The sequence below is a fragment of the Orbicella faveolata genome, unplaced genomic scaffold (genome assembly GCF_042242905.1).
Source record: "Orbicella faveolata isolate gen_17 unplaced genomic scaffold, um_ofav_v1 contig_27, whole genome shotgun sequence".
Lineage (NCBI taxonomy): Eukaryota > Metazoa > Cnidaria > Anthozoa > Scleractinia > Merulinidae > Orbicella > Orbicella faveolata.
The window spans coordinates 620,482-644,236 of NW_028301555.1; the positions used below are offsets into that span (position 1 = coordinate 620,482).

General features: G+C 38.4%; 3 protein-coding genes and 2 pseudogenes across 3 annotated transcripts in view; 3 read left to right on the plus strand and 2 right to left on the minus strand.

The window, feature by feature from the left end:
- The window catches only part of LOC149107014 (uncharacterized), a 104,648-nt gene that overhangs the window by 70,748 nt on the left and 10,145 nt on the right, over positions 1–23,755 (plus strand). The window lies entirely within an intron of this gene.
- LOC149107022 (roquin-1-like) lies at positions 68–10,658 on the plus strand. Its single transcript, XM_089296426.1, has 7 exons — positions 68–149; positions 1,684–2,541; positions 3,522–3,569; positions 4,637–4,789; positions 6,973–7,105; positions 8,001–8,086; positions 9,157–10,658. Exons 2-7 carry the CDS (start codon positions 1,750–1,752, stop codon positions 9,265–9,267), a joined length of 1,323 nt encoding a protein of 440 aa, XP_089152552.1. The 5' UTR covers positions 68–149; positions 1,684–1,749; the 3' UTR covers positions 9,268–10,658.
- Positions 14,537–16,175, minus strand: LOC149107023 (arylsulfatase B-like). Its single transcript, XM_089296429.1, has 2 exons — positions 15,666–16,175; positions 14,537–15,222 (listed from the first exon to the last, which is right to left on the minus strand). The coding sequence occupies exons 1-2, from the start codon at positions 15,741–15,743 to the stop codon at positions 14,995–14,997; spliced, it is 306 nt and encodes a 101-aa protein (XP_089152555.1). The 5' UTR covers positions 15,744–16,175; the 3' UTR covers positions 14,537–14,994.
- Positions 18,137–21,675, plus strand: LOC149107024 (roquin-1-like; annotated as a pseudogene).
- LOC149107025 (uncharacterized) lies at positions 21,652–23,695 on the minus strand (annotated as a pseudogene).

Sequence of the window (23,755 nt, forward strand, 5' to 3'; positions counted from 1 at the left end):
ACTTCTTTGCAGTACTTCCTCATACCCAGACTTCTTTGCAGTACTTCCTCGTAACCAGACTTCTTTGTCGAACTTCCTCGTTTCCAGACTTCTCTCTCTCTCTCGTCACCAGAGACCAGCTATCAGCAGAAACCAAGGCTTATTCTGAGGTAAATATTTAAATTATATTATTGATTTAGAGTACGACACACGATGCCTAAGAATAATTTGCCATAAGCCACATGTCAAATTGTTTATAAAGATGACTTTGAAATGGAATTTTTCGTTCCATCGTCTAACTAAGGCCATAATTTGTGCTTTCTAATTAATATTAGCTTTTCGTCTAGCGCGCTTGATTTTCACAGGCTACACTAACCGTTTAGATGTGGTATAACCATAGCATCACTGTTGTGTTTTTTTGAGAATTACTTATTTGTCGACATGTTAAGTTTACTAGGAGAATATATAATTGGTCTCAGACTTGTTCAGGAATTGGTCTCAGGTCTGTTCAGGAATTTCAATGAAAGATGTAATGCCAAATGGTTAGTTTCTCTTTAGTTAAACAATATTGATTTAAGCTTTACCCTTTTACGCTAAAGCATGAATCAATTGTTGTAAAGTAAACAATTTCACTGACGTCCTATGGTAGGCGAGTTCTAACCCTTTTTCTGTTACACAAGACATTTATTACCAGGAGATGGACTACAAATAACACGTATCGAAAGTTTGACTGCATTTACAATTTAATGATACAATTTATCTTAAGGACGGTGCCTACTTTTGTTAGTGTGCATACTTTCTGTACATCGCGCAAGGCATGGTTCAAGAGCCATACGCGCTGGGGTTGGCATTGACGCAGTCAACTACGCTACCAAGTACACGACTAAAAGAAAGCAAAATTTTCCTACTGTGACCAAATCAAGTTTAATGATCCTATACTTAAACCAGGAGAGAATACCAAAATAGCAGCATATCGCTGACCGCTAACTGTTAAAGTCATCCAGCTGAAAAACTAGCTGTTTTCTGTGGAAAATTATACTGAAATCCAACTGTAAACATGTACCTGCAGATGGCGTAGGGCGTGCACAAAACAAGTGCAAAATACGCAAATGTTTTACTTACCGGGGAGGTTACAGGAAAAAATGTAACGGACACCGTAAAAGTTTTCAAAAAAGATCAAATTAACTTTAAAAAATGCATGGTAATACCCCACATTTTATGTTATGAAATGGAAGTGGCAAGCCTATTCAACACGTGATTAGTTTCTGGTTATGAGCAAAAGGTATTTAGACTATATTTCAGCTGAACCAGAGGAAGGCTGTCAGAGATGCTAAAAGGGCTGTTGCAACAATTTTGTTATTAAAAACATAGGAAAAATGATTTTCATGCTACCATTTACCATGCAGTTTTAAGATCTTTATAAATGTGTGCACTTTTCTGTTAGTAAAGGCTAATTCGAAGGAAATCTGTGAAGAAACATCCTCTCCTTCCTTTCTCAGAAAATGCTGATGTCAGCATTTTTTGAGATTCAAGGCTAATTATCTCGAAAAAATGCGTGGCTACCCCAACATTTCTTTGTGGATTCCAATAGCCCTTGCGAAGGTCAGCTGCTTTTCCCACATGGTCCTTTAATCTGGCACAAAAACCTTTGTATTTAGTGCGCACCATCCTTAAAGAGTGTTCTGTTTATTTTTATTATCCCAGGAGACTTGTGGTAATTACATGCATATCCAGCAACAAATATCACCTGCAAAATAGCTGATATCAGTCATGCCCATTCAAACCTCACAGTGGACAGAATTTCTCCTGTGTCCTATATGTAACTATCAATTTGACGACTGCAATCGGCAACCAGTCACCTTGGGATGTGGACACACGCTTTGTATTTCCTGTTTGTCAAAGCTGTCTAAAACACAATGTCCATTTGATCACGTTCATACTGATACTGACATCTCCAAGCTTCCATTTAACTATGCTTTGCTTCAGCTAGTTGGAGTGGAAATAACAGAAGACAAACTCCCCCCCATAGAAAGTATACAACACAATGCAGCTCAATACAGAACATCCAAACATTGTATTGAGAAGCTTGCATTGTTGTTAAAGCCCTTCACTGGTGCTGCAAATGAGACAGCTAGTGGAACAAGTAATCGTTGCAATCAGGGTTCTTCAAACAATCTCCTCTCAAGACCAATTCAGCGAAAGCTTGTGTCTCTAGTTAATTGTCAGCTTGCTGTCCCTGATGGTCGAGTGAGGGCCATTTGTGCTGCCAGAAGCCTCGGGGAAAGGACTGTAACAGAGCTTGTGCTATTGCATCAAAACAAGTCAAAGTTGCCTTCCCACCTCTGGGCTGCTATGCGGGATCGTGGTTGTCAGTTTCTGGGACCAGCAATGCAAGAAGAAGCTTTAAAACTAATTTTGTTGGCTCTTGAGGGTGGAGAGGCTTTGTCTAGGAAAGTTTTAGTTCTGTTTGTGGTCCAGAAGCTGAAATCGCGGTTTCCACAAGCTTCCAAAGCAAGCATTGGTCATGTAGTCCAGTTGCTGTACAGGGCATCATGCTTTAAGGTATTCATAATCTTAATGAACCAGGATTGGCACTATGTTAAGTTAACTGCTCTCTGAAATTTGTAAAATCTCCTACCACTTCCCTGGAAAATTCCTCAAAATGGTCTATTTTCCGTCTACTCCTGGAAACTCCTGGAGTTTAAAAAGGCATTTTTTCTAAAAACATTTATAACACAAAAAGTCTGAGTTCTGGGTCCTGGAATTATTTTTAATTTGGAAAACCTGGAATTCAAACATCATTAAGTTAGAAGTCCAAACCCTGTTGTACTCCATCACTGAATTAAGTTGAACTCTGCTATTTTGAATGCTTACGAGAAAATAGTAAAGATGTAGTTACATTGTATGTACTTACTGAAGCTCAGGAATGGATGGAAAATATGATTTGTCCAGAGGTTATGGTTAGAGACCGAGTGCAGTGAGCTCAAGATCTGTGCTTAATGACCAAGAGCCAGTTATTTTTGAGTAACCTCAAATTACAGGTCAGAGAAAAAATACTGACAGCTGATATTCTCCCAGTACGGTCCTGAACAAGCTTGGCTAATAACTAATTAAGAGATTTATTTCATGACTGAAAATTTTAGAAAATCTTTACTGAAGAGTAAGTACTGCTGGATCATTCATTTATGTACCGCTGAGGACAGTGCTGGTTCTGTATTTAGAGAATATTGGACCAGCAATGCAGCAATGAAGCAATCTGTTTGGTTGATTTTAGTTATTGGCCCTGCTGAACTAACTTAGTCGTGGTAAATGTTAGCAGAGTTATTTACTCAAAGAGTATACTCACATCTACCATTCTGTGTACATGTGGGCCAGCTGAGCCCTTGGCTGCTAAAGTTAAAAAATGTTTATCATGACATTAATTAAAAATTTTAATGTTAATGCCTCTTACTGTAAAAGTTTTGTTAGTTAAATCTGCGTGAGCTACATTTTGTAATATAAGAACGTATTATTATCGATGTTAATGCTAAGACTTTTCTCAGGTTGAGAGAAAAGACAATGAATCAGCTCTGTTTCAGCTAGACGAGCAGGTACAGTATGAGTGTTTTTACTTCATTGTGAGATTAAGCCTTTCTCGGGACTCTTAAGGATAAAATCCCCAAAAGGGCAGGGGCTCAATTGCATGTGGGATTAAGGCTCTGCACTGAGATTCAAGCCCTTGTCCTTTTATCACCCTTTGATGAATCAGCCATTATTTTAACTGAAATTTGAACCATTTTGAATCGATCCAACCTGAAATAGGTACCCTTTTGGGCCAAGACTCAATGCATAGTCCATTGTGGGTTATAGTAACCATCCCAAGATCAGAGATAATCAAAGCACTCATTACCATTATTCACTGGTTTGGTTTAATGGTTCATGAGTTACAAGCCTTTCTCCCCTAAGAGATACCAAGATCCTGGTTTGTGGGTGTGGCTTGAGATGTTTTTCACCCCTAAGAGGTACCAATTATAATGCAACACATTGTCTCCTTGTTTTTACTGGCTCAATACCCTAAAGGGTACTGTGAAAGCTTCTGCAGTGGACCTTTTGAGACTGAACACCCTGAGAGGTACCAAACTGCATTTTCAACCCTTAAAAGTGCGGTGAGCATCCATATTCTTGTTGTATGAGAGAGCCCCCCCTCCCACTGGGCCTTTCTCGTGTTCTCCTGTCATCCCATGTGGGTTAAACTCCGAAAGTGCAGTCTATTAATTAAATGGTACAGCAAAACCAACTAACTGACCAGCAGGTAAATATACTGAGTCTGACATCGTGTTGGCTACACATCATTGACCATGATCTAATGATCTATGCACTGTACGAGAAGCTGGTCAATCTTTGCAAATGGCTTTTACTTTGCATTTGTGCAATGCTTATAAAATAAGGACTTTTTTGTCAGTGGGTTAAATTAAATGCTAAAACAATAGACAGCTCACTCATGGTTTCTTAATTGACTTTGACAGTTGGTTCACGACTTTGATTGCCCACTAAGAAACCTCCAGCTCATTGTCCAATTATTTTAACTTTTCAAATGAATTAAGAAAAATAGTAGCAATTAACAATTTATGTAAAGCATAATGTCCTCTTTTAAAAATTTATGTTTATTTTGTATCAGTGTCGTACATATGATGGTTTGCGGAAGACGCATGATGCACAGATAGTAAAAATTGCTACAGAAGCAGGTCTGCACATCTTCCCAGACCAGTGGTCCTCACTGCTGTATGGTGACCAAGATCACAAGTCTCACATGCAGTCAATTATTGACAAGGTTTGAGAACTAGTAACAATTTTGTTGAGAGAATTGTAAGTGGAGTCATGGCACTGTTTGAAACTCAATTATATCAGAGGAACCAAATCTTTTACAACTATAAATTGCAAACTGGATTTTTTTCTGTTGATTAGTATCAGCAAGTATAATTTGAGTAACTATTACTGTAGATTCTAAAATTAAATTTCCTAGTAAACACAGTCAAAATGTTCAAACTACTAGTAAATTCTGTTTCTTTGGGGTAATTAAGAGCTTTTCTGAGAAGTAAGCAGTTTTCTTGGAGTGAAGCTCAATAAAAACTGTGAGCTTTAAGGAGCAGATATGTCCAAGGACAAATATCTGAGTATATTTTTAAAGTCAAATGGAGGCTATTGCGTTCATTATCCTGCAAATATTAATTTTTTTTAAAATTATTGGGGAATATCACATGGTGGCCTCAAGGTTAGTGAGCTTGCTCCAGATCGAGCGGTCCAAGTTCCAGCCCTGGCTGGGGATTCAAGATTGGGCCAGACACTCCTCTCACAGTGCCTCTCTCCACCCAGCTAGGTGTATAAGTGGGTATGGGTGAATTTAATGCTGGGGGTAACCCTGCGATAGACTAGTGTCCCAACCAGGGGGAAGTAGAAATACTCCTTGTCACTTCCTGCTCACAGAGACAGGGATGAGCTCTCATCTGATGGGCCACTTGGCTGATATGCAGACTTAAACCTTAATTACCTTCATCACTTGGAAAGTTAGGGCACGTTCAGTCATTTGATTTAGACTAATCACATGCGGGCAAAAACATTTGATGGATTAGATAATGTACATGTACCTCTGAGTTCTAAAATGTATTACCAGTAGTTCAGCCGTATCCGTGTCAGTTCTAAATGTATAAGACTTTGACAATCAGAAAAATTTTTATACCTAAATTTACCTAATTTCTGGTATGCTTTGATGACATTTCAGGGGAGTTTGCTTGAGACATGGTTTGTATTTGGGCAAGTTTGGTTGAGCCAAAATTACCATAGCGAGATCAAACAAGCCTGACATGTCTCCAACCCGGGGGGGGGGGGGGGGTGTTTTGGGAATTTCTGGGTGGGGATGTGCTGCTGGGACCCTGGAACCCTTAGCCTATACCAGAGCTAGTTCAGCTGAATTTTGCAAACCTATACTAGAGTGAACTCCCCAAATCCCCCCATCTATCAACACTGTTGAGGCTGATTTGCGTAAATTTAAACTTGCCAATTTGATCTTTTTCATATTTTTGAGCGGCATTTCCTGGTTTCCTTACTCTAGATAAAATCTATCCTAGAGTAAACTGCTTGAAAACCATACCCTTCACAGCGGCTCATACCTATATAGCCCATATATGGCAGTGCCCCCCCCCCGGGCCTCCAAAGCATACCAAAAGGGCCCCCCCCAAGGCCACCAAAGCATACCAAAATTCAGCCTAGAGTGAACTCCCCAAATCCCCCCATCTATCAACACTGTTGAGGCTGATTTGCGTAAATTTAAACTTGCATATTTGATCTTTTTCATATTTTTGAGTGGCATTTCCTGGTTTCCTTACTCTCGATAAAATCTATCCTAGAGTAAACTGCTTGAAAACCATACCCTTCACAGCGGCTCATACCTATATAGCCCATATATGGCAGTGCCCCCCCCCCCCGGGCCTCCAAAGCATACCAAAAGACCCCCGCCAAGGCCACCAAAGCATACCAAAATTCAGCCATCGTGTCAAAAAGCCTTGATATCATGGCCAGTTTGGTTGAGCCAAAATAACCATGACAAGATCAAACAAGCCTGAAGCATACCAAAAAGGTATGGTTAGGTATGTTGTACCTAAATCCAGCCATCATGTCAGGAAGCCTTGCTATTTATTAATCAAATTTACTGTAATTCTATTTTGGCACATCAAAAAAAAAAAATCAAAAAAGAAAATTAAAACTAAAATATCTTGTCAATTAGGCCTTCATTTTGCAGGATATCAGGACAGTAGACACGGTTTCTGATTGGCTAGTTGCAAATTTTGATGGTTTACGATAATAAACAGTTAACACACTTGGGCAGATAATCTGATAACTCTTAACTGGTGACTTGTTGATTTTTTAAAGTCCCTGGATTGCATTCCCAGCAGTTCTATCTCAGTGTTATTTCTAAATTAAACCATGGTTAATCCATTGCATTTCATTCTGTTTTAGCTACAATCACCAGCCTCGTTTTCTGACAGCATTGAGCAGCTCATCATTTCTCTTCAGAGATCTGGGGATCCTGCCAATCTTTGCCAGATGCAAAAGCAGTTTGAATTGCTGTCCCAGATTGATGCCTCTACAGGTTTGACCCTCAACCTTTCCTCTTGCAATTAACAGTGACTAGAGCTAAGTTAAACGATCTTGAAAATATATTTATTGGCAATATTATCTAACGTCCCTGGGAAGGATACTCCCACATAAAAAAGAATAGGGGGGGGGGGGCTCACCCTACCTTTTAAGGGTTAAAAAAGAGGTTTTGGTAGCTCTTAGGGTATTCAGCCTCAAAAGGTCCAAAGCTGGAGCTTTCACAGTACCATTTAGGGTTAGGGGGGAAAAGAATTTCAAGCCACACCCAAAAAAAACAGGATATCGGTACCTCTTGGGGATTCTTCTTCAAATTTTGTATGAGCACCCCCGTCCTTTTTATATGGGATCCCCTCCCCCTCCAGACCAACATCGTTTTTCTTGCAAAGGTATATCAAATAGGGTTAAATCATAGTGAATCATATTTATACCGTTAAAGTCAAGTGCACATATTTAGCATTTTTAAGAGAAAACTAATGTACTGGACAATTCTCTGCTAACTAGAATTAATTCTATAAAATAATTTTAAAATTTGGGTGCTGTTAGCCTCCTCCAGGCAACTGAACACCTGGAATAGACTATGGTGCTGTCAAAATACAACCACTGCTTGTGAGGTAGTGCACTTATTTAGCAATGAGTCAAAATTGGCCCATTTTGTGCCTGTTGAAATTTTAGAATATTGGAACTGAAATATACAGTAGATTCTGAAATATAATTTCTGTTGAAGTACACATAAAATCACTCTGAAGTTAAGGAGAAAACATTTTCTAGGGAGTTATCTGAAAAATTGCCTCCAGATATCCAGAGTGTCACCCACTTAAGCCAGATCAACAACATCTTCAAAAGCTGGCTACACTTCTGATAATGTACCTTTGTTTGGTTGTCTTCTGCAGAAGCAGCATGTCCAGAGTGGAATGAGTTAGAACAAGCTATGAGTTCAGTGTATTCTGTGGTTCAAGGACTTGTTGAGTTTTTAAAGGTTGGTTAATGTTATCAAATGTTTTGACTGTTTGCTTCTGTTTAATATTATGAGCTCAAGATTTCCATGGGGTGATAGTTGACGAGGCTAAGGGCTGAATCAACTGTCACCTCACGGAAATGGATAACAAATAGTCTAATATTATTGTTTTGATAGAATTCTAACTAAAATTCCTTCAAGTAGTGATTTCCAGTTATTATTAGTATTGAACTTCATTTTATATAATAATTAAATGAATACGCGCGCTCTGATTGGTCAATCAGCTATGGTTTATTGTGCCAGTAAACTCATGGAAATTTCGCGTGTCTTCTGAATTATTATAATAAAAGCAATAGACCACAAGTTTTTATGGTATACAGGCTGATAAACCACTTAAGATGGTGGAAGAACACGAGAAGAATTCGTAAATCACTCGCCTGCGGTTCGTGATTTACGAATTCTTCTCGTGTTTTTCCAACATCGCGCGTGGTTTATAAGCCTATTGCTTAAATATCTCGCAGTTACTACGCGCGCTGTGACCGGTCAATTTAGGGGGCCGTATTCTACTCTACGGCCCGCTAATAATTTAAAGCTGTTTCTGTTGCCAAAATGTACTGTGATTTACCGCCAAGTGCTCTTTAATAACATTTACAGCAGGTAAAATTTTAAAACTTTCGTTTACTTTAAATTGTGCTTTAAAACGTGCTAACGACTTAACAACGATTTTAAATTGGCTCGTTTTGATTTCGACGTGCGTGAGAAATTTGAAGCCGTTCCTTGCGAATAGAAATCATTCCAGAACCCGTCTGACACACCGTAGAGATACAGTCAATATCTTAGTAACCTCTTGTTCTCGGTCCGTACAGACTGTAACTTACTGATCCTCATTTTTCCTGTTTGATTTATGGTCTGCGCGCTTCGCGCTTAGTTAACTTATAATCCTGGCATAGCGCTTCGGTTAACTTTAAATCCTAGTTTAGCGTTGACCGGCTTTCGAACAACCAGGCCCAGGTCTGTTAGGTGTGACTTTTATTGTACCTTGACAGAATTTATGTGTCCAGTGTCTTACAGGTACATTTTTTCCTCTTCAGTCTCCCAACAACAGCAGATATAAATCCAGGATGTGTCGGAATCACGCCCGAGGAGGATGTCCCAAGGGACTTCATTGCCCATTTGCACATTCAGAGGAGGAGCTGAAATAATAGGTGTCCTCGCATTACTTTCCATAGTAGAATCTTGTTTCGAGTGGCCGCGCTCTTTTGATTGGCAATCCGGGGGAAATCAGTACATGAGCCAGCATTAGTCACCCCAGCTACTGTTGTTGCGTATGTTCAGAAACCATTATTGAATTGAACGCAGACATACCCAAAAACCGGTTTTAGGATTTCCTAGTCCAGGTTTTTGATTGGCCGTTCGGTAAATAAACGCTGACCGACAACGCGCGGGCTCTGGCAACGGAATTAGACTCTGGATAGTCCTCCGGGCTACGATCCTCAGTTAAAAAAGCGTCTTCATCGATATTTGAGTTCTATTCCAAAAGTTTGCCGAGAAGCGAGCATATTTAAGAACCAACAGACATCTTAAGCGATTATTTTACAATATTCTGGGCTCAATATTAAGTACTTTGTTAGGGATTATATGAAAATGAAATTGAAATCCAAGACCAATAGTTTGGTGAATCAGTGATAATATAATATTCGGTACCGTGATCATTTGATTGATTTTTCGTACAAATGTGCTTTTACTTTTTTCTATTGTAGCACGACGAGGCTAATAAAATACAACAAAAAAAGTTTTAAATCGTTGCAGCTGTAAAAATTACTGTCAAAACAAAATTTAGTTAGATTTCAAGGAAATTCCTTGATTCTTCCAAGAAATATAATACATGTAGTACTCTTAACGCGTACATGAAACGACATGATCTTAAGTTTAAATAAAACATATTCTTTAATAATTATTTGGATATGATCCAGTGATATCGTGGTTCTAATCTAAAAATAAATGCCAACGAGCGAGATTATTAACCGCACCTTTTCATTACTTTGCAAAAAAAAATCCCGCAGTGCATAGACCTTATCATTTTTTGGAAGCCATCTTGACGGGTAGGCAATACGCGTCAGAAATAACAGTGTATGTATGGGAATCCGATGGCAAATAACATTTGGTAACAATCGAATTCTGAACAGTCTATGAATAGCGAAGTCAATGTACGAGGCATAGTATTGCTTTAACTAAATTTGAGGGGTGTAGTTGTGCTAGAAAGCGTTCAGTCACCGTTGTAATTTTTTATACATTATATCTGTTATATTTTTTCCGCTGCGAACTTGTAAGCCGCGTACAAGTTGCCAAGCCGTCACGATCGCTCCCAAACCCGTGATAGTTAAGGTCCATTCAATTTTAGCACCAAACGTTTGTTAACAGAGATCTTGGGTGATTACCTCAACTTATTTTGTGTACAGTATTTAGCAGTTTGTTATCGTTGGCGGAAAAATTTAAATTGAATCCAAAACAAATGGTGTAGTGAATGAAAATAATTTAATATTCCGTACCGTGATCATCTGAAGCTAATAAAGTAAATACAAGATTCCATTTATGTCGAGTATGTCATAATTGTTGCCAATCAAAAACTGGTTAAAATCCAGCTAACATGATCAACAGGTGACGTTTATTCCTGTGCTATGCTAGCAGTAAAGTTCTCTGTGGGGACAGAGGAAAGTGCAGGCGTATTAATTATTGGCGCGCGAGTACACATTTTCGTATTAGACCGCCATCTTGGATTTGGTAACTGGGGGGATTGGGGCGAGGGAAATTTACCGAGGGAGAAGTTGTGAGGTGGATAAATGGGCGAGGGGGAAGGGAAAGGAAAAAAAAAAAGAGAGGTGGCCGTTATGGGGAGGTAGGCGTGTAATATGGGAATCCTTGTTTACAATATTTGCCTCATTAGCATATGGAATCAGTTTCTGATGGAGCTACAAATAAGTCAGTTCTGAATATTAAAAGGTCATAATACGATTAACTCTGCCAATGAATATGAGCCTGATTTATTGCATACTTTTTGTGCAAAACAGGTTTAAAAACTGCAATTTTACAAAGAATGTATGAGCTCATTAGCGCTCTTGCCACCTACTTTAATTTGGAGTTTTTGAAAGACTATCTCCTTGAATACACCCAAGGAGCTTAACATTTCACTATGTATTTTCATACACTCACCAGCTCTTTAGCTGCCTGGAGTCAATTCATATCTAACATGTTTCCTTCTGCGCGCAAAGCCGTATGCTAATGAGCAAATATGTAAAAAAAAATGACGTCAGCATGAATCCCCCTATACCACGCCTTTTTGAGTTATTTTTTTGTAAAAAAAATACCTCTTAGTCGGCGCGTCGGGTATGTTATGGACGGGTCAATGGGTGAGTGAGTGAGTGAGTGAGTGAGTGAGAGATGTATGTATGTCACACCAATCAGATTGGATCTACTATGAACAGCCAATCAGATTTCTTGTTATAAAGGTAAATGGTACGTGAGAAACACAAGGTATGTATAAACGCAAGGACTTTGGTAATTGAAAAATAAAGAGTGACGTGTTTGTTGCCGGTTTGTGATTTTTAGCCCGGTTTGGAGTGGAGTGTGACAGTTACATACGTACATTGGGTTGTTTTAGAGTGCATAATTTTCAGTGTAATGGTGGCTAGTTATGAACGAGATGAGTCTTGAGTTTTGAAGCAGTTCATGAGTTAGTAGGCAAATGGCACGAGATATTTTTATTTTTAATTACAAAGGGTAACTTGATACTTTTGTTTTTCACAAGGAGTTAATTCAATTAGAGGTCACGAATAGTCGGTTCTAGTTCTTAGGACATGTTTTAGAGGAGACGAGACTATTTAGATTTGAAGCAGTTCTAATGTTTACAATAGTAAGTGCAGGTAACGATTGTTTTGTTCTTATTACATGCAAATATAACGAGATATTTTAATTTTTTTAGTTACAATGGGTAATTTGACACTCTTGTTTTTCACAAGGTAGTAAATTCAATTAGAGCTGACGAATCGTCGCGACTTGTTCCCACGAGATGTTTGCTATTTTTAGTTACAAATGGTAACTCGACACTTTTGTTTTTCATATGGGAGTAAATTCAATTAGAGCTTACAAGTTATCGGCTATTGTTCCCAGGATATTAAACAAAAAAGAAGCTTTCCTTTCTAGAGTGTTTTTACGTCTCTGCAGTAGCAGTTTAATATTTTTATTTGATGGGCATTTTATGACATTCTTTTCAGTCCGATATTTTTAAAGGTAAAAAGTATGAAAACTGTTCAAATGTTCTTTGAAGACTGTGTGGCACCAAGTTAAAGTACAATTTAATCAAATCAGACTTTCAACGTGTCAGAGAGGTTTTTTTCTCTTTTAAATTTTCGGTGAAGTAGTGTTGTTGCGTTGTGTTGTGAAAAAAGGGTAAACTTACTACTCGTATAAAATGCGAAAAGTTCTCTTAACTTGAGTATTTTTGAGCAAACATTCCTCTTGGGGGCTGGAAGGGCTCCCGAGGGGGTACTCCCAGAAAAATTGGTTGGGGGTGTGCGGCCCGCTTCCCAAAACCCTTACCCTATTTATGACCAAAATCTGCGATATTCCTTACCCTATTTATGACCTGACCAAAAATTCGAAACCCTATTTACGACCTGACCCTCAAATCAAAACCCTGTTTCAGACCTGCGTTATAATTAGCTCCCTAGTTCAAACCAATGTTAAATTACCGTAAACATATAAATTTGTGAAGGGCTTTTGTTGATTTTCTTTTCGATAATGATGAAAAACTGGCCTCTTCTTAAAGCATACCCATATCAAGGCTAGAGTGCAAAAACCGTACCCTATTTATGACCAAAATGGCGAAAATCAGCTAAAATCGATACCCTATCTATGACCAAAACGGTTGAAAAACCATACTCTTCGGGACCGCACAGACCTATATAGCCCATATAAGGGAGTTCCCCCCCCCCCCCCGGGGGAAGGGCTACGTGATCGGTGAGTGAGGGAGTTATGCATGTGCGCGTGTCAGACCAATCATAGTGTGGGTTGTATCAAAGAACGAATCAAATTGCCGTTAGAAAATAAGATGGTATCGACATTAATCTGGAGACGTGTCAGATTACTGTAGTTTGTTCAGTCAAACATTTTATGGCTTAGGGTCTGTTCGCACTACGCGAAATTTTGTTTGATTTGCCAAAAAATCTGTCAACACGCAGCCATTTCTAGTGCGGACGATATTTTGAACCCACGAAAATTTTTGCAAGCGCAACGAAAGTTCAAAGATTCCGTCGACTAGCTTTGGAGGCTGTAAAAATTTTTGTCAGGCGAGAAAATCCTTTGTTCCTTGACATCCATCCGTCATTGGGTCATCAAACATATGGATTACGAAGCGAACGTGACCGTATGACTTCCCGCCATTTTAATTGAGCTAGATGCATCCGCACAGAAGCAACATCGATCCATGGTACTTCAATTATTATGGCTCGCAATGCTACCAAGATCAAGATCAGGGTAATCAAAGTTATTATGATTCCCAAATCGCTACGCAACAGCAGTACTTCTTACAGTTTCCATCGGAGCCAACTCGAGAGGATTCACAATGCATCCACATCCGCTGAACACAGCATTCACATCAGTAACATCCACTGAAGATCAGACGACTGCTGCAGCTACTGGAAGCACAGAAAACACGAAAAAGGGAACAAACAGAAAAAACCCCAAGTATGAAACCTTCCCCTTTAAGACATGTCACGACATCTTGATAGTCAATTGATCAAATTACTAACTGACATCCGTCACTTAAAAAAAAATTTCGCATCTTCATGTGCGAACAGGATTACGAAAACACAAAATTGGTGATTACAAAATTTTCATTTTTTTTGCAAACGCTAAACTCAAATTTTCGTCTTAGTGCGAACAGGGCCTTACTATTTAGTTACCTTACCATTACCGATGTAACATCGTATGTACATCATAAACTCCCAGTTTCTTTCTTGCTGTACATCGCAACCAAAAAAACTTGTCAAATCAACCAAATCAGTACTGTAAACAGTTCCATGAATGCTCCTATCTCCGAGACTTATAGTTCACAAAAAAATAACTCTTGCACGCCTTGCGTGCCTATGTTTTTTTCAGTCGGGGGTGTAACTATTTTTTTTTTAAAAAGGCCGTATTTTAGCATATAAACACGAAGCACAATCGAGACGCGTTTTAGTGGCCGTTGCCGTTGTGGAGAGGTGGGCATTGTAAACAGTTTAAGATAACAGTAGGGAGTTTAAGTAATCACGACGGCGACGCTGAGGGTAACGTCGATTAAAAAATGAATTTATATTTTACCTAGGAACCTCGTGGTATTCTAAAGTCATTTACTTTGTTTATCAGTGTCAAAACTATCGCGAAACTGAATCTGGGACACAGCGATTAATTTGAAATAGAAATTTTAAACAGCCGTCGTGGTTCACGTTCTCTGCACAACGCAGAATTTGGTCATTTCACGTTGTTGTTTTGCAGAGGACGGCAAAGAAATGTACCAAGAATTATAACGCACGTGCACAGCTATTGTTCTGCACATTAAACGTTTTGCTTAGCGATGTTGCCGTTGCCGTTGCCGTCGCCGTTTTCTTAAACTTTCTAGTGAATGTATGGACTGTCCACCGGGACCAAAAGAAAGAAGCCATTGTGAAGAGGTGGCCGTTAGTGGAGTTGCGATTGTAGCTGATAAGGTAAATTTTAAAATCGCTCAAGCGAGCTGGCGAAGCTGAACACTAGCGGTGTTAGATCTAACCAAACGAACCCACTGCCAACCGAAATACCTTAATAAAGTGGAAATTAAATTTTTTCAAGTCAGGGCATTTTGTGCAGCGGTAAACGAAGAACAAGTCAGTGAATCCCCCCCCACCCCCGCACCACTAACTTCTCCAAGGTGTCCAGCAACCATTTTTCCTTGCAACAACCCAAGCTTCCGGATCCGTCGGTTTGTTTAATGGCGGTACAGCGGTCTGCTTGTAAAACTGTAGCCTCTCTTGCAATTTGTTTACCACATCCGGGAGCTTTTGGCTGAGGTCTGTGTGTTCTGTAGGGTCAGCAGTAATGTTATAAAGGGCAAGTTTTATCAGTCCTCTTGCCTTATGGAAATTCTAAAAAGGAAAAAGACACGAATTATAAGCATAAGTTCTCCGTAACTAAGGAAACAATTATACTAACATCATTCCTTAATAGTTTAAGTACTATTTTCGTTTACAACATGGAAGACTGAAAATAAGTTCTTACATATCATGCCAAGCAGAACCTGGCAATGAAATTAAAAGAATGTTTTCACGTAGGTTTATATTTACCAAACTGTAGGTACGCTTCTCAGCATACACACTCAGCTAACTGGTTTTGTAGATTTCTTATAAAACAGGTCAAAACAATTTCACTTGATGTGTTATGACGCAACGCTTTCTAATCAGAAGCCCATGGGCTACTGTTTCAACTGAAAGTTTGAGCAGACAATAGACAGATCACTGGGCTAACAGGATGCGTTATAACATGGTCCGTTCTACAATATCCGGGCTTATACTTTAATTATTTTACTGACCGTATCCTTGGTACTTATATCCCCCAGTTCAGGCGGTTTGAACCATGTTGAATTAGAACATGACATCAGTAACTTCATGTCGCCCACACGAATTGCCGCGCCCTGGTACAGTGGGTCATCTACTCCATCTCATTATAAAGTTGCTCTTCTGGTGCCAAGTCAATGTTCAGAAGAATCTCAGTTCTTGGAGATGGTTTTCCAATAGAAATTGTGTCCCAGACGTCAAAACCATCCACGGGAACCGAAGAGGTATCAAGTTTGCCTCCTAGGATGGAAAAAATGTGAAATATTTCAGGGGCGGTTGAAGGAACTCTTGATATTGTGGGCTTGGGAAGGATTTCACACTTACATTCAGTTAACACTGATGTGAAGTTTATATGAAATAATTCATATATGAACTGCGGTTGTGGATGAAAGTGAAGAATGATCATCGCAGTTAATTTTCCAATTTAAGCAATTGGAAAGAAGAAGCCTGAAAAAAAAAATTTAAAAAAATCAGGGCTTCAACGGGATTCGGACCCGTGACCTCCGCGATACCGGTGCGATGCTCTACCAACTGAGCTATGAAGCCACACATTGGGAGCGAGGTCAATTAATCGAGTTCATATCTTCCCGTGAGGAGTAAAATGATGTGAAGTTTATATGAAATAATTCATATATGAACTGCGGTTGTGGATGAAAGTGAAGAATGATCATCGCAGTTAATTTTCCAATTTAAGCAATTGGAAAGAAGAAGCCTGAAAAAAAAAAAATCAGGGCTTCAACGGGATTCGAACCCGTGACCTCCGCGATACCGGTGCGATGCTCTACCAACTGAGCTATGAAGCCACCCATATGTGTGGCTTCATATGTGCTATCAGCTATCAGTATAAACCAAGGCTTATTCTGAGGTAAGTATTTCAATTATATTATTGCTTTAGAGTACGACACACGATGCCTAAGAATGATTTGTTATAAGCCACATGTCAAATTGTTTATAAAGATGACTTTGAAATGAAATTTTTCGTTCAGTCGTCCAACTAATGGCGCAATTTGTGTTTTCTAATTAATATTAGCTTTTCGTCTAGCGCGCTTGATTTTCACAGGCTAAACTAACCGTTTAGATGTGGTATAACCATAGCATAACTGTTTTTTTTTTTTAGGATTTCTTATTTGTCGGGATGTTAAGTTTACTAGGAGAATATATAATTGGTCTCAGACTTACAAACTGTTCAGGAATTTTAATGAAAGATGTAAGGCCAAATGGTTAGTTTCTCTTTAGTGAAACAATATTGATTTAAGCTTTACCCTTTCACGCTAAAGCATGAATAAATTATTGTAAAGTAAACAATTTGACTGACGTCCTATCGTAGGCGAGTTCTAACCCTTTTTCTCTTACGGAAGACATTTATTATCAGGAGATGGACTACAAATAACACGTATCGAAAGTTTGACTGCATTTACAATTTAATGATACAAATTATCTTATGGACGGTGCCTACTTTTGTTAGTGCGCATGCTTTCCGCACATCGCGCAAGGCATGGTTTAGGCGCCATGCGTGCGCTGGGGTTGGCATTGACGCAATCAACTACGCTACCAAGTACACGACTAAAAGAAAGCAAAATTTTCCTACTGTGACCAAATCAAATTTAATGAACCTGTACTTAAACCAGGAGAGAATACCAAAATAGCAGGGTATCGCTGACCACTAACTGTTAACGTCATCCAGCTGAAAAACTAGCTGTTTCCTGTGGAAAATTATACTGAAATCCGACTGTAAACATGTACCTGCAGATGGCGTAGGGCGCGCACAAAACAAGTGCAAAATACGCAAATGTTTTACTTACCGGGGAGGTTACAGGAAAAAAATGTAACGGGTACCGTAAAAGTTTAAAAAAGATCAATAACTTTAAAAAACGCTTGGTTACCCCCACATTTTTATGTTATGAAATGGAAGTGGCAAGCCAATTCAACAGCTGATTAGTTTCTGGTTGTGAGCAAAAGGTATTTAGACTATATTTCAGCTGAACCAGAGGAAGGCTGTCAGAGACGCTAAAAGGGCTGTTGCAACAATTTTGTTATTAAAAACATAGGGGAAATGGTTTTTATGCTACCATTTACCATGCAGTTTTAAGATCTTTATAAATGTGTTTGCTTTTCTGTTAGTAAAGGCAAATTCGAAGGAAATCTGTGAAAAATATCCTTTCCTAAATTTTTCAGAAAATGCTGATGTCAGCATTTTTTGAGATTCAAGGCTAATTATCTCGAAAAAATGCGTGGCTACCCCAACATTTCTTTGTGGAATCTCCAATAGCCTTTGCAAAGGTCTGCTTTTCTCATATGGTCCTTATCTGGCGCAACAAACTTTGTATTTAGTATGCACCGTCCTTAAAGAGTGTTCTATTTATTTTTATTATCTCAGGAGATTTGTAGTAATTACATACATATCCAGCGACAAATATCACCTGCAAAATAACTGAATCTATCAGTCATGCCCATTCAAACTTCACAGTGGACAGAATTTCTCTTGTGTCCTAAATGTAACTACCAATTTGACGACTGCAATCGGCAACCAGTCACCTTGGGATGTGGACACACGCTTTGCATTTCCTGTTTCTCAAAGCTGTCTAAAACACAATGTCCATTTGATCTCGTTCATACTGATACGGACCTCTCCAAGCTTCCATTTAACTATGCTTTGCTTCAGCTAGTTGGAGTGGAAATACCAGAAGACGAACTTCCCCCCCACAGAAACTGTACAACACAATGCTGCTCAATACAGAGCATCCAAACGTTGTATTGAGAAGCTTGCATTGTTGTTAAAGCCCTTCACTGGTGCTGCAAATGAGACAGCTAGTGGAACAAGTAATGGTTGCAATCGGGGCTCTTCAAACAATCTCCTCTCAAGACCAATTCAGCGAAAGCTTGTGTCTCTAGTTAACTGTCAGTTTGCTGTCGCTGATGGCCGAGTGAGGGCCATGTGTGCTGCCAGAAGCCTTGGGGAAAGGACTGTAACAGAGCTTGTGCTATTGCATCAAAACAAGTCAAAGTTGCCTTCCCACCTCTGGGCTGCTATGCAGGATCGTGGTTGTCAGTTTCTGGGACCAGCAATGCAAGAAGAAGCTTTAAAACTAATTTTGTTGGCTCTTGAGGATGGAGAGGCTTTGTCTAGGAAAGTTTTAGTTCTGTTTGTGGTCCAGAAGCTGAAATCGCGGTTTCCACAAGCTTCCAAAGCAAGCATTGGTCATGTAGTCCAGTAATGCTGTACAGGGCATCATGCTTTAAGGTATTCATAATCTTAATGAACCAGGATTGGCACTATGTTAAATGAACTGCTCTCTGAAATTTGTAAAATCTCCTACCACTTCCCTGGAAAATTCCTCAAAATGGTCTATTTTCCGTCTACTCCTGGAAGCTCCTGGAGTTTAAAAAGGCATTTTTTCTAAAAACATTTATAACACAAAAAGTCTGAGTTCTGGGTCCTGGAATTATTTTTAATTTGGAAAACCTGGAATTCAAACATCATTAAGTTAGAAGTCCAAACCCTGTTGTACTCCATCACTGAATTAAGTTGAACTCTGCTATTTTGAATGCTTAGGAGAAAATAGTAAAGATATAGTTACATTGTATGTACTTACTGAAGCTCAGGAATGGATGGAAAGTATGATTTGTCCAGAGGTTATGGTTAGAGACCGAGTGCAGAGAGCTCAAGGTCTGTGCTTAATGACCAAGAGCCAGATATTTTTGAGTAACATCAAATTACAGGAGAAAAGAGACTGACAGCCGATATTCTCCCAGTATGGTCCTGAACAAGCTTGGTTAATAACTAATTAAGAGATTTATTTGATGACTGAAAATTTTAGAAAATCTTTACCGAAGAGTAACTATTGCTGGATCATTCATTTATGTACAGGACAGTGCTGGTTCTGTATTTAGAGAACATTGGACCAGCAATGCAGCAATGAAGCAATCTGTTTGGTTGATTTTAGCAGTTATTTATTCAAAGAGTGTACTCACATCTACCATTCCATGTACATGTGGGTCAGCTGTCAGCCCTTTGTTGCTAAAGTTAAAAAATGTTTACCATGACATTAATTTAAAATGTTAATGTTAATGCCTCTTACTGTAAACGTTTTGTTAGTTAAACCTGCGTGAGCTACATTTTGTAATATAAGAATGTATTATTATCGATGTTAATGCTAAGATTTTTCTCAGGTTGAGAGAAAAGACAATGAATCAGCTCTGTTTCAGCTAGACGAGCAGGTACAGTATGAGATTGTTTTTACTTCATTGTGAGACTAAGCCAATCTCAGGACTCGATAAAATACCCAAAAGGGCAGGGGCTCAGTTATATATGGGTTGAGACTCTGCACTGAGATTAAAGCCCTTGCGCCTTGTCACCCTTTGATGAATCAGCCATCATATTAACTTTTTTTGAACAGCCTAATGGTAGTCTACCATATTGTACTTTGTAGTTCAAATTTGACATGAAATTTGAACCATTTTGAATAGATCCAACCTGAAATGGTACCCTTTTGTGCCAAGACTCACTGCATAGTCCATTGTGGGTAATAACTATCCCGAGATCAGAGATAATCAAAGCACTCATTACTATTATTCACTGGTTTGGTTTAATGGTTCATGATTTACAAGCCTTTCTCCCTTAAGAGATACCAAGATCCTGTTTTGTGGGTGTGGCTTGAAATGCTTTTCACCCCTAAGAGGTACCAATTATAATGCAACAGATTGCCTCCTTTTTTGGGCTCAATACCCTAAAGGGTACTGTAAAAGCTCCTGCAGTGGACCTTTTGAGACATAACACCCTTAGAGGTACCAAACCGCATTTTTCAACCCCTAAAAGTGCGATGAGCATCCATATTCTTTTTATATGAGAGAGCCTTCTCCCCCGCCGCCCTCCCCCCACCAGGCCTTTCTGGTGTTCTCCTGTCATCCCATGTGGGTTAAACTCCGAGAAAGTGCAATCTATTAATTAAATAGTACAGCAAAACCAACCAACAGCCCAGCAGGTAAATACACTGTTGGCTACACATTGACCATGATCTAATGATTGATGCAATGTACCAGAAGCTGGTCAATCTTTGAAAATGGCTTTTACTTTGCATTTCCGTGATGCTTATAAAATAAGGACTTTTTTGTCGGTAGGTTAAATTAAATGGTCAAACAATAGACAGCTCACTCATGATTTCTTAATTGACTTTGACAGTTGGTTCGGAACTTTGATTGCCCACTAAGAAACCTCCAGCTCATTGTCCAATTATTACTTTTCAAATGAATTAAGAAGAATAGTAGCAATTAATAATTTATGTAAAGCCTAATGTCCTCTTTTAAAAATTTATGTTTATTTTGTATTAGTGTCGTACATGTAATGGTTTGCGGAAGACGCATGATGCACAGATAATAAAAATTGCTACAGAAGCAGGTCTGCACATTTCCCCAGACCAGTGGTCCTCACTGCTGTATATGGTAACCAAGATCACAGGTCTCACATGCAGTCAATTATTGACAAGGTTTGTGAACTATCAACAATTTTGTTGAGAGAATTATGAATTGCAAACTGGATTTTTTTCTGTTGATTTAAGTATCAGCAAGTTTGAGTAACTATTACTATATAGATTCTAAAATTAAATTTCCTTTTTTTTTTTTTTATTAAATTTTTTTTTTTTTTTATTGCAAAACACAGGGAAAAAAAACAACTTACAGTTCAACTACTTACATTACTTATGGGACAATTACCTACATCACTTACTGGATAATTACTAACAATACAATTACTTACATTACTTACACTACAATAAGTTACATTGTATTAATCAATTAATTAATTAATTAATTAATTAAAAAGACTACTTACTACTTACATACAATACACGTTACTTACAATACTGACAAATGCAACACTTGTTAAGGTTGACCTACAGTACAATAATATCCGTGCACAGTGTTAGCCTTAGGGTTTTCTTCATTTTTTTTTTTTTTTTTATACAGTTGCTTGTTGGTAAATACGTTTAATTATTATTATCACCCACTTAGATTTCTAAAGATTATCATTTGACGCTGCTCCAGTTTTGAGGCTGTTGTAACATGCCAGAAAGACAGAGAAATGTTTCATTTCAGGGGGCAAGTTGCGTGTCCTACACGACCATATATAATATCTCGTCACAAGAAAATTAAAATTAAGTTTCTGTTTATTCTTTGATTTGTCTGGCCTTAGGCCTAAGACTATATTTAAAGAAAGGTTGTATGTTCTCAACGCAAGATTTTGGCTTACAAGAAGCTCCTTAAAGTTTTGCCAGAAGGTAGAGACAACTCTACAGGACCAGAAAAGATGAATTAGGCTTTCCTTCTCAGTTTTGCAGAAACTGCAGAGATCGTTATCTTTTATTCCTACTTTTTTAAGAAAATCATTAGTCGCCAGTCGTCTATGCAGCAATTTGAATTGAAATACAATTAGTTTTATAGATTTTGTACACTGAAAAGCTAGCTGGTACGCCGCACTCCAGTCTATTGGTTCATGGGCTTCAAAGGCATAATCCGTAGCCCATTTTTCTTGACTCTTTGTTTAAGACCAATTATTTTTTTATAGGCCTGTCTGCTTGGTTTACTTGCTTTCATAAATTTCGTATAAAAGCTTTCGTATTGTATATTTATATTATTGTGTAAAGGTATTTTGATTTTTTTTAAAGCGGATAACAGCCCATAAAAAGCAAGATAATTTGTTTCAGTGATACCATACCGATCTTTGAATTCAGAAAAGGATAGGAAGGTGTCTGAATCTTTCATCAAATGCGAAACCCTGTTAATCCCTTTTTGCTGCCATTTTTTGCAGAAGATTGGTCTGTTATCGATTCTTATAAGGGAGTTGTGTCAAAGGCTCTGAGAGCGAAAATGGTCTGTATTATTCTCGTAAGTGATTTCAGTCCAGATATTTAAGATTTCCACAATAAATGGATAGGATAAATTGACATACTTTTCTAGTAAATTTCCTAGTAAACACAGTCAAAATGTACAAACTACTAGTAAATTCTGTTTCTTTAGGGTAATTAAGAACTTTTCCGAGAAGTAAGCAGTTTTCTTGGAGTGGAGCTCAATAAAAACTGTGAGCTTCAAGGAGCAGATATGTCCAAGGACAAATATCTGAGTATATTTTTAAAGTCAAATGGAGGCTATCACTATTGGATGCGAACCTGTGAAAAACCTATGAATTATCCTGTGAAAAAACCTGTGAAATACTAATTTTCATGTGTTTTTTCAAAGGCTTTTCACAGGTTTTTCACAGGGCGTGAAATTTTGAAAACCTGTGAACAGGGCACTTTTCACAAGGTCAAAACCTATGACAAAACCTGTGAACAAACCTGTGAAATAAAACCTGTGAAAAAACCTGTGAAAATACCTGTGAAAAAGAATCTTGCTCTGGAGCTTTTTCACAGGTTTTTTCACAGGGTCTAAAATCTCAAAACCTGTGAACAGGCACTTTTCACATGGTCACAACCTGTGAAAAAACCCGTGAAAAAAAACTGTATAATAGAACTGTGAAAAAACCTGTGAAAGATAATTTTGGTTTTGAGCTTGTTCATTGCTACATGTACACTTGCACTGTAGTGTCTAAAATTTCAAAACTGTGATTATAATAATCTGTGGGACATTTTCCAAAGTGTTAAAGCCTGTGAAATAGAATTTGTTTTGGAGCTTTTTCACAGGGACTGAGGAATACATTTCACATGTTAAAAATGCAAATTAACCAACAGTTTATTCACATTTGCTGCAGAAGCATAATTTGATTATATGTTAATTTTATACCTATTTTGCAGCGCTATTCCAATAAGAGAGAGACTGTATGCTGCTGTTGAATTTGAGTACAATTAGAACATAAATTTCACATTTGGCTTTGATTTACCACAGTTTTGAAATAAAGGCAAATCTACAGCTTTCACACAAATTTTCTGTAGATTTGCCCACCAAACCAAAAAAAGATTGGCCTAGATTGTCAAATTTTCCATGAACAATTTAACAACTCACATACGATTTCCATGCCAACTTGCTGGTGATAACTCAACAGGTTGCTAAGTTAACCACATGTATGGTGCAGTGC

Bases quoted from the DNA above. Each gene is read 5' to 3' on its own strand.
- LOC149107023 (XM_089296429.1), bottom strand. From the start codon at position 15,743: ATGAAGTTACTGATGTCATGTTCTAATTCAACATGGTTCAAACCGCCT. The intron at 15,223-15,665 runs GTCAGTAAAATA...TTTCCTTTTTAG, and splicing joins ATATAAGTACCAAGGATACG to AATTTCCATAAGGCAAGAGG.
- LOC149107022 (XM_089296426.1), top strand. From the start codon at position 1,750: ATGCCCATTCAAACCTCACAGTGGACAGAATTTCTCCTGTGTCCTATA. The intron at 3,570-4,636 runs GTACAGTATGAG...ATTTTGTATCAG, and splicing joins TGTTTCAGCTAGACGAGCAG to TGTCGTACATATGATGGTTT. The intron at 7,106-8,000 runs GTTTGACCCTCA...TGTCTTCTGCAG, and splicing joins CCAGATTGATGCCTCTACAG to AAGCAGCATGTCCAGAGTGG.